Raw genomic sequence first — 11,447 nt, forward strand, 5'->3', positions numbered from 1 at the left:
GTCAAAGGGCTCTAAACCTTTTCTCTTACTCTGCCATGTGACTCAGAGATTCAACAAAGCAGTGGCGCTGTTTGGACCATCTGCATTGTATTAAAACCCAATCAATCAGCATTTAAGTCAAAGTCAAAGTCTGCTTTATTGTCAACATCTTCACATGCCGAGACACACAAAGAGATCGAAATTACGTTTTCCCTATCCCACGGTGACAAGACATATTACACGATAGACATACAAGTAAACGACGCAATATAAAAAACAAGAAGGCACAAACAATAAATAATAAGAGTAACAATAAATAATAAATAGATAACACAACGAATAAAAGCCAGTGTGCATACAGACAGTAAAAGTACAGGACGCTACGCAGAACGGGGAAGCGAGTTCAGGATCCTGACAGCCTGGAGTATGAAGCTGTTTGAGAGTCTGGTGGTGCGGGAGCGCAGGCTTCTGTACCTCTTCCCAGGGGCAGAAGCTCGAACAAAGAGTGAGCAGGGTGACTCACATCACTCACAATCGTGGCCGGCTTGCGGGTGAGATGGGAGGCGTAAATGTCCTTCAAGGAGGGGAGCGAAGCACCAATAATCTTACCAGCCGTGTTCACTATGCGCTGCAGGGCCTTCAAGTTGTAGTCAGTGCAGCCGCCACCCCAAACAGCAATACAGCTGGAGAGGACGCTCTCAATGGTGCCGCGGTAAAATGTAGTCATTAAATTCAATTCTTCTGACATTTTGCTCACCAAAAACACGTTGTAATGAACGTGAACTTTTAATGCATTTTACTCAGGTTACTTTGAACCCCGAGGCTTAAATGGCGGCGCGGCGTATTTATGGATTTTTACGGCCTCCAGGGGGGCGCTCTAGCAGGAAGCAAGAGCGAGACAGACGAAGAAGCGATAATGCGCCAAAGAAGACGTGCTAGTTTGTGTTTTTTAACATTTCGCGCATCACGCACACACCCTCATCATGGAAAACACATGAAGAAATGCATTTGATACAGCTTTTAAGTTAAAAGCAATCGATTTGGCTGTCAAAGAGGGAAATAGAGCTTGAATGGCGGCGTGGCGTATTTATGGATTTTTACGGCCGCCAGGGGGCGCTCTGGCAGGAAGCAAGAGCGAGACAGACGAAGAAGAGATAATGCGCCGAAGAAGACGTGCTAGTTTGTCAAGACGGACATTACCGAAAGGAAGCTTTTACACACAAATGGCGGCGCGACGAGTCGTATTTATGGATTTTTACGGCCTCCGGTGCGGTATAGCAGGAATCAAGAGCGAGACAGACAAAGAAGAGATAATGCGCCGAAGAAGACGTGCTAGTTTGTGTTTTGATAGGCGTATAATTCACATGAAGAAGAGACAGAACGAGATCAAGACGGACATTACTGAAAGGGAGCTTTTATACACAAACCGTCATTATGGGGGACAAAAGAAATGCATATGATGCCACTTTTAAGCTAAAGGCAGTCGATGTTGATGACATTGTGTTGCGTCACCCTTTTCTTTATTTCGTGGTCCCGTCTACTCTGGAGCTATACGTGTCGCTTGATAGTTTAATGTAATTTAGCGCTTCGTGCATGAATAAAATTAGCATGATTGTTGTGTTATCTGCTTATTTATTATTACTCTTATTATTTATTGTTTGTGCCTTCTTGGTTTTTATATTGCGTCCCTTACTTGTATGTCTATCGTGTAATATGTCTTGTCACCGTGGGATAGAGAAAACGTAATTTCGATCTCTTTGTGTGTCTCGGCATGTGAAGACGTTGACAATAAAGCAGACTTTGACTTTGATGAGCAGACCCTCATCACACTCGAAGAAATGCATAAAAGCGACGACGAAAAAGACTGAGAAAGTGTGAGGCGAAGGATATCTAACGCGATTCCAATCGGACACTGAGGAGGAAGACTTCGATGGTTTCAGTGCACAGGAGGAAGATGAAGACAATGAAGCTCTTTATTTTACTTTTACTAGTATGTTTTTTTAATCAGCCCTGTTAGTGCTGTGCTACCGTGTTGCTGCTGTGTTACCGCCGCGTCACAGGCAGTGTTTGGAAAGAAATGTTAAGGTATGTTATTAAAACTTTAAAAAAGCTTTCTGTGTCCAGTCTTTCTTTGTTAATAACTCGCGTGCACACTTCCGTGTTGCTGCGGTACTACTGCTGCGTCAAGGCAATGTTTAGAAAGACATGTTAAAGTATGTTATTAAAACTTTAAAAAGGCTTTGTGTGTACTGTCTTTCTTTGTAAAAAACGCGTGTGCACGTGCGGCTTATAGTCCGGTGCGACTTATATAAGAAAAAAAACTAAAATATCCCCGAATTTTAGCTGGTGCGGTTTATAGTCCGGTGCGGCTTATAGTCCGGAAATTACGGTAATGACTTGTTGGAGAAGTGGTTTGGTAAGTGGAAAGGGGTAGTCAGTATTGTAATTATTTCAGGTGGACTATTTGTGTTTTGTTGTTGCTGCTGTGTTCCTTGCATTAAGGTCTGTTGAGCGTGCCGAGGGGGACGGCGTTGTCGAGTTAGTCAGATTTAGGGTCCACGAAGACGGATATATAGATATAGTTGTTTATTTTGCTTTCTCATGTACTCCACAGGTTTCATCGCTCGCACCGGGTACACTAATAACTGACACAAAGATAGAAAAGATAATTGGAATCAACCTCCCATCTATCCAAGACTTGTACCTGTCCAGGACCAGGAAACGTGCAAGTAACATCTCTACAGACCCTTGTAACCCAGGTTGCAGTCTGAACTACTCCCCTCCGGACAGCGTCATAGAGCTCTGTACGCCAAAACCAGCAGACACAGAGACAGCTTCTTCCCCCAGGCTGTTGCTCTGATGAACTCACACTACTCTTAGAGCAGGGGTCTCAAACTCAATTTACCCGGGGGCCGCTGGACGTAGATTCTGGGTGAGGCTGGGCCGCAGCAGGTTTTTCACAAGAAAAGCTCTTACAAAAACATTCCAGTGTTATCAAAAGTCTTTGTTTATTCATCCTTTTTTGTCTTAGAAAATTTAAATAAATTAACAACTCATAAGTTTAAAAAAAATCAGTAAGAAATAAAATAACAATAATAATTCAGCAGATATAGAAGACTGAATAAACCAAATATAGTTGCTGACTAGAGAAATGTAATTATTATTCAGATTCAAATATCTGTATTAACAGCTCTTTAACCTGTAACTTTCTGAACATGAATGGAACATTGAACATAAACTGTTATGAACATGGCTTCTTCTGCCTACTTCTTACTGCTAGAGACCTGGCAGCGCTTCCTCTTGCATAGCCGAGCCACATTTGGCTTAAGGGAGGAGGCAGTCGAGACCCTCAGTAGGGCTTGAAGATGCTCATCTGTTAGTCTGGACCTGTACTTGGACTTATTGAAGTTCAAGGTAGAGAAGAGCTTTTCACACAAGTATGTGCTGCCAAAAAGACACATGATCCGCTTGAACATTCGGGAAAGCTCAGGGAAGCTGGGGGGCAATTCTCTCAAAAATTGCCCAAGCTTGTCTGCTTTCCCACTCACCTCCCTGAACTTGGCTTTGAGTTCAGAGTTGCACTGCAGGTCAATGAGCTCCATTTGAAGCACAGGGGGGGCGTCTTGCACATCAAAGCAGAAGGGGTCTGCAAAAATTTGAAATGTGGCTCTGTGCGTCTTGAAGTCTGCAAATCTCTGTTTAAATTCCTCTTCTAGCTTTAAAATGGCATCCACATACTTCTCACTACTGAATGGTGTGCCTGAATCAATGAGTGCTTTGCATGTTGGGAAATGGCAAAGGTTTGTCTGAGAAAGATGGGCTTTCCATAACATGAGTTTTGTAGAGAATGCTCTCACGTTGTCATAGGCAGCACTGACAAGTTGCCCCTGGCCTTGCAACTTCTTGTTCAGTACATTAAGCTCATGTGTAATATCAACAAGAAAAGCCAAGTCCATGAGCCATTTGGGGTCACTTAGCACGGGAACAGCAACCCCATCTTTCTCCATGAAGTCTTTCACTTCCGCTCTCAACTCAAAAAATCTCTTCAATATGCTTCCCCTGCTGAGCCAACGTACCTCGGTGAAGTAGAGCACATCCCCATATTCTGACTCCATTTCCTCTAAAAAAGCACGGAACCTTCTGTGCTTTAAGCCCCTGGATCTGATGTAGTTGATACATTTCACAACGACAGACATAACATTGTCAAACTTCAGGCATTTGCTGCAAAGGGCCTGCTGATGGATAATGCAGTGCAGAGCAATGGCCTCCTCCACACTCTCCTCTTCCAATTTTTTTTTAACGAGTGCCACCAGTCCATTTTTCCTCCCTGTCATTGATGGCGCTCCATCAGTTGTTATTCCAACAAACCTCTTCCATGATAAACCGGCATTCTCAATGGCATCACATAGCTGGTGAAATATCTCCTGAGCGGTGGTCTGGCCATGCATTGGAATAACTGAGAGCAGCTCCTCTATGACTTCAAAATTGTCATCAACACCACGGACATAGATGGCAAGCTGGGCAGTGTCGGTGATGTCTGTGGTCTCATCAAGAGCGACTGAGTATACACTGAAACATTTTGCTTTTTCACACAGTTGATCATAAACGTCACTTGACAGATCAGTAATGCGCTCTGCCACAGTGTTGGCAGAAAGGCTGATGTTGCTAAACTGACTTTGTTTTTCTGGACAGACAATACTTGCAGCCTGTAATATGCAGTTTTTGACAAATTCACCTTCTGTGAATGGCTTTCCTGCTTTAGCAATCATCTCGCTAACAACATAGCTAGCTTCGACTGCTGCATCATTCTCTTTGGTTGCTTTCTTAAAGAAATCCTGTTGCCTCAGTAGACCTGTTTTAAGATTAACAACCCGGTTGGCTCTCTCATCTCCCTGGCATTTCTCATACTCCTCAGCATGTCTAGTTGTGTAATGACGTCTCAAGTTGTATTCTTTGTGCACTGCAACTTTCTCTGTGCAAATAAGACACGTCGGGATGCCCCTGTGCTCAACAAAGAAATATTGCACTTCCCACTTCTCTTGAAATTGTCTGTGCTCATCACCAACCTTTCTCTTCACTGCAGGCTTTGAACAAGACATGTTTGGGGCTTTTGTAATATTATTTAGTTGTACTTGATGTCACTGTCGCGTTTCAGTTTCGGTGTTTTTCGGCGCTTCCGCATCCGGTCACATTGCCGCGCGTTCGCAATCATAGACATAATAAAAGGGTAGACCCCGCTGGGGATGCTGCGCGGCGAGAAATGCGGCCGCCATCTTGGTCAGATGACCAATCGCTAATTCTGTTGTCACAAGCCTGAGCTACGGGAGCCCACAGGTGTTAAAAATATAAAACCCCCAGATGCATGTGAGAAAAAATGCGCGGGCCGCATTAACACAAAGATTTTATTTCAGGCAGGGGGCCGCAAAACATTGTCCTGAGGGCCGCAATTGGCCCGCGGGCCGCGAGTTTGAGACCCCTGTCTTAGAGTCTTGGAGTCATTACTGTGCAATAACATCCTGCTCTCCACACCTTTTTTGAGTTGTCTACACTGTTTGTACTATGTGTCCTCTCTGCATCTGCATCATTTCTCCTAGCTGGAGTTTTGAGTTTTTCCTTGCCCTCTTGGGAGTTTAACATCAGGGGATGTTTGAGAATATTTGCCATTTTTCACATCCTGAGTGTTGTTAGTCGCCTAAATGTTGAACAGAGGCTGTATGGCGAATAAAAACTCTTGAATCTTAACACACACTACATAGAGACCACATTTGGTTATACTTTTCCATTATGTACTACACCACACTTGTGGTCCCTAAAGATACTGGCGACTCAGAGTCGGTCCAAGGGGGGTGGACCTGATAGTAAGAGCTTTGCCGTGTAAGAGGCCACGCGCAGATTTTGGCTCACACAACAGGGGGTGGGATAAACTGGCTGTTTAGGCCATGTCAAGTTTAGTTGAGTGACCCATTACTCAAGCAGAGGGATTGTTAGAATAGGCCTCTTTGGCACATGTGATTAGCTAGGTAGCTTGAGGTATCCCATTATCTTGCTGTAAGGCTTCTCTTGCTTTCACTGGCTTCCCCTCCTCTATGACACTCTTTGTACATACATATGAGTTGATCTCAGTTAAGATTGCAAGGTCACACATTATTTCACAGGCTAGGCAAAGTCGCCCCCTTGCAGGAGGGCTGCCAAAAGTAGTATACTCTCTCTTCTCTAGCAGAGAAGGCCCCACAGCTGTCTCGATCTTTCTGGCATACATTGAATAGTTAGCATACTGAGACAGCAACCTCCTGGTAATTACTAATAGCATAGCAAGCATTAAAAATAAAGAACTGGGACAAACTCTAACAGTTACAGATGACAATAACACCAACAACAATAACAACAATAATAATAATAAATATAATAAAAATAATAATAATAGTGATGATAATAATATTTTTTAATTATTATTAATATCCTTTGTTTTACCCAAAACAGTAGTAAGCATTAATAATAAGTGACCAAACCATGAACTGGCGCGACACACTCAGCCATAGCGTGCACGCAGTTTGTCCAGTAAACTTAACATAAAATAATAAAATGAGTAATTTGCGTTATGAAAACGCCATTTCAGTCAAACGAAATCCTAACAAAAGTTAAAATTCTGCTTTTGGCAACACGTTCATATATCTTATGTCGGCAAACGGAAACGCCGTTGAATTATACTCATTTTAGATTACTTGTATTGTTAGAACATAATGCATTATCTTAAGGTTTCTTCATTTTATCGATCTAGTAGCATGTGAATGAACATTTTACAAACCTACCGATTTTTTGCAGACTTTCCATCCGGATTCATCGTTCCTGTAGCTCTGCAAACACTCAGCCACCACATTCGCCTTATGTTCATAATCCATGGTAGTTAAGCAGTTGGAAGTTACAATTTAGAGCGTACCATAAATAAATGCAGCAGTTTTCATTTGACTTACTAGTTAACTTTCACCACCATTTTCTCTGAAAATAAAAAACGTATAGAAAGAGTACATTATGGTGTTTCGTATAATGTAGTGAATAGTGGTAAAAAATATACGTTAAGCACGTCGGCCAAATTCTGTTCAGGCGATCTTTGACCAATCCGAAGCTAGCGTTAGCCACAATGAATGAAATGTGCTGGACATCACTGACTGAACAGGAAGCTCGTTGAGTACGTATTGAATACAACACTTCGCAAGCACAGCTATAACTATCAATAACTATAAATCCACCCCCAACGCAATGTAAAGGCACGAATGCCCCGCGTACTACGTTGCAAAAGAAAGAAAAATTTGTCGAGTCGACTCATGTTGGGGGGTGGGGGTGGGGTGGGGAACAACTTCCGGTGAATAATTTTAAAAAGAAATCCAACATCGACAGCGGAAGATGTGTTGTTGTTTTTAAATTGTAAATTACAGCGAACCTTCGTTTTTCGCGGGTGTTACGTTAAAAAAGAACCTGACATAGACGTAATCTGCATATTCATTATTAATTATTATTATCGTTTCCGTTTTTTTTCGTGTATAATGCGCAAAGTTTAACTAATTTATTGTCCTAAAATCTGGGGTGCGCATTATACATGGGTACATTTTTTTTTTTTTTTTTTTTAAGAAAATCATGGTACAACAAAACCAACAACAGGACTGACGTGGAACAAAAAGACAGGGTGACATTACCAAAGACAGGAACAGAACCCAAACAGACATCATGACAGTAACACATGCAATGATCCGACGGTGAGCGAGGGGCAGACAGGACTTAAATACAAAACACGTTACATTGATTGAGGTGACACAGGAAGGGAGGGGCGACGCGAACAGAAACTATGGCAACCTAGACACATAGCAAAACTGGGGACGAGACATGACAAATCTCCCTCGAAATAAAACTTGAAATCACCTTTCTTCTTGTTTGTTGTCAATCGTGCATCGCATTCAGCCATCCTGCCCAACACACTTAGTCAGTAAAATTCATACTTGACGACACATCGTTTGATGCGATGGTGCAATCCTTGATGGTGTGTTATTGTCAAATATTGTTTGTTTTTCAATCTCCATCGCAAACCGGATATCATACGGAGGCCGCCATTACAGATGCGCAAAACAGATGCGCAAGACACGTCAGCTATATAAAGAGCAAGACTTCAGTTCTCTCCCTATTAGTTTCAATTCACAGTTTAATTAGCAGTTTCAATCAGCAAATAACAAAATGCGTATTACAGGTAATATTTTATTTCACAACACTTTGCCTTGTTCCTTTCTTCTCTGCTGTTCACTTCAAACACGCTCCATACGAACACAATGCTCTCGTATCAGACGCTTGCTCGATCACCTGCTTGTTTGCTGTCACAATGTACCCTACACAAATCCGAAACATTTGTTGCGGCTCTGAGTCACGACGAGGGGCAAGTTTTGGTTTCCAAGGGTGTTTTTATTCCTCTTCACCTTCTGTCCCATACAGAGCCGCCTTTTTCACATGTCCGCACGTCACTTTCCTCTCTTTTCATCTGATCGCGGTGGTGCCTTTACGAGCAGTCGGAGAAATCAACGCCAACAAAAAAAATACCTCCAGCCTAGTTAAGACCATACCAAAGACTATAAAAATGGGACCCCCATTGCCTCCCTGCTTGGCACTCAGCATTAAGGGTTGGAATTGGGGGGTTAGACTACCAAATGATTCCCGAGCGCGGCGCCGCTGCTGCTCACTGCTCCCCTCTCCCCCAGTGGATGGATCGAAATCACACGGGGATGCGTCAAATTCAGAGGACAAATTTCACCACACCCAGATGCGTGTGTGACGATCATTGGGACTTGGGTGCGTATTATACATGAGTACAGGCTTTTTTCCAGCATCAACATGCCATTTTTAGGGTGCGTATTATACATGGGGGTGCATTATACACGGAAAAAACGGTATTATTATTATTATTGATATTAATATACCGTATCATTTTTTCAGGCAATTTACGCCTCTCACACTGGCACCGTTTTGCTCTTATTTATTGTGTTATTTGTTTATGTATTATTTATTCATCACTCTTGTTATTTATTGTTTGTGTCTTCATGTTTTTATTTTGTGTCGTTTACTTGTATGTCTATCGTGTACTATGTCTCATCACCGTGGGATAGAGGAAACGTAATTTCGGTTTCTTTGTGTGTCTTGACATGTGAAGAGATTGACAATAAAGCAGACTTTGACTTTGACTTGTCACAAGCCTCATGCAGCCCCCACAGTTAATTTTTTTTTCTAATCGTTTGTTAGAACTTTTACAATGTAAAATGAGAATAAATATGAGCTGCGGGCTGTGAGAAGAAGCCTCCTCAATTCATGGACGAAGCATATCACAACACTGACATTGAACTTTGTGCTTATGTGTTTGCATCAAAATATCCCCTAATTATCTTGGCTTATTATTTTGCATCTGTGGTGTACAAAGAAATTCTTCATTCAAAGTGGGCTGGTCTAAACTATGAAATCTCAGGGCTGAAGTCCCATTGCGGCCCTGCCCAGAAGTTAGATCGTATGGGTTGGGGGAATGAGGGAATGTCTGCCCTGCTTTTGCAACCACAAATCTTAATAAGGCCTCTGATCCACTAACAAAATTGACAGCAGAGGCCAGTGTTTCAACAAGTTCACTCCGCATTTGCCAGCAGTAGGTTCAACAGCAGCACAGGAAAACACGATACCAAAAAGCACAGTTGATTGAAAATTACATTTTCCAATACAATTTACAATGTTGGACCTGTAGTCCAAAAGCAAGGACCAGATCCTTGATCATGAGTAGGGCCAGACACATGCTGCACTAAATTAAGAGTCAATGGCCCGGTTTAGGAGACAAGTCTTAAACCTAGAGACAGTCTAGTATGCTGTTTGGCCCAATTTTAAGTCACTTGCACGGATTTATACCATAAAATAGGTATAGATTCAGCCTGTTCTGGTTTAAGCAAAGCAATTGCAAGAGTATGGATTAGAGCTACTCTGACTAAATTGAAGTTTATATTAATCCAGTCAGTATTACCTTTAATTTAGTACTACTGTTTGTGAAAGGGAGCGCAGATACTTTGGGAACATGGAGTATTTGGAATACCTAAATGAGCAGCAGCAATCAGGCCGGCCAGGCAAATACTTGTGGATAGGAGTAATCCATTGAATGAATTTGAGTTAATAATCTTTAGAGAGCCACTGTACAAAGAAGATGTAACGGACATACCGTTTTTTTCTGTGTATAGTGCGCAAAACCAACAACAGGACTGACCGATAAAGTCGTGGAACAAAAAGACAGGGTGACATTACCAAAGACAGGAACAGAAAGCAAACAGACATCATGACAGTAACAGATGCAATGATCCGACGGTGAGCGAGGGGCAGACAGGACTTAAATACAAAATGTTAGGGTTTGCAGAATATCTTCATCGTATGATTATGTTGGAATGTAACCTGTAATAATTTAACTAGTTTGTCCTGTCTAGACAAAATTAGTTTACCAAAGTGTTAAGATCATTTCAACTTATTGACTAGCTGCAGAGGAAGCAATCAAAGTTGCTTTGTTTACAGAACGTCGTAAAAGGTCCCCTGCTATGCTTTGATCAGCAGGGGACCCGTCTTCACCCAACCTGTGTGTTCCCAAACCCCCACTTTCAACCCCACTTTGTTTCTCTCAATAAATAAGCGCCTGACGAGGCCTGAGTCAGACTTCATTCGACCATCGCTGTGAGCACAGCGACGAGTGAACTCTCCGCCTGCAGGTGCCTAAAATGACTAACTTGTCTCCAGTGTGGTCCTTGCAAAATAAGTTAGAGTGAGCAGCACCCTAACATTTTGGTGCCGAAACCCGGGACCCTCATACCCGCCATCTGGCTGACGGAGGAGGACGTGCTGCATTGTCGACAAGCCAGCGTCCTTTATGGGGACCTGGAAAAGAAAGTCCTGGGAAGAGAATTTCTTCGCTGGGCCAGCATCTTAGGTCTGCCTTCGTCTGTCAGAGGTGGTTTGACGGGGTCCCACATTGCAGCGGACCGAGGAGACAAGTGAGTCATGGAAAAAAGCGCAGATACGGCTTTGGTTTGTCCTAGCTATGAGATACGGCTTTGGTTTGTCCTAGCTATGAGATACGGCTTTGGTTTGTCCGAGCTATGAGATACGGCTTTGGTTAGTCCTAGCTATGAGATGCGGTTTTGGTTTGTCCGAGCTATGAGATACGGCTTTGGTGTTTCCAAGCTAAACAGCTGGGGTTTAAGTCCCAGTGGAAGGAACGGGTTAAGAAAAAGAACAGAGCTTCTTTTTCTTAAGTGAAGAAGGGCGTGGATTCTTTTTTTTTTTTTGTCCATTGTTCCAAGCTGTTTGCATGAATGTTGTGTGGTTGAGTGTGCGACTGGTAGGATAAATTGACTGCAGAGAGAATTTGGTCAGAGGTCGATTGAAACCTGCATTGAGGATCCTCAAAGAAAAGAAAA

The 11,447-nt window shown here is 42.7% G+C and overlaps 1 protein-coding gene across 1 annotated transcript in view; it reads right to left on the minus strand.

The window, feature by feature from the left end:
* stard5 (StAR related lipid transfer domain containing 5) overlaps positions 1-7,317 on the minus strand; it is a 47,239-nt gene extending 39,922 nt beyond the window's left edge. Inside the window, exon 1 of the mRNA XM_061276218.1 lies at positions 6,789-7,317. Coding sequence (XP_061132202.1) covers positions 6,789-6,878 — 90 coding nt within the window. The 5' untranslated portion in view covers positions 6,879-7,317. The remainder of the gene's footprint in view (positions 1-6,788) is intronic.
* Positions 7,318-11,447: the final 4,130 nt, after the last annotated feature.

This window comes from Syngnathus typhle, linkage group LG4, assembly GCF_033458585.1.
Source record: "Syngnathus typhle isolate RoL2023-S1 ecotype Sweden linkage group LG4, RoL_Styp_1.0, whole genome shotgun sequence".
In the NCBI taxonomy this organism is placed as follows: domain Eukaryota; kingdom Metazoa; phylum Chordata; class Actinopteri; order Syngnathiformes; family Syngnathidae; genus Syngnathus; species Syngnathus typhle.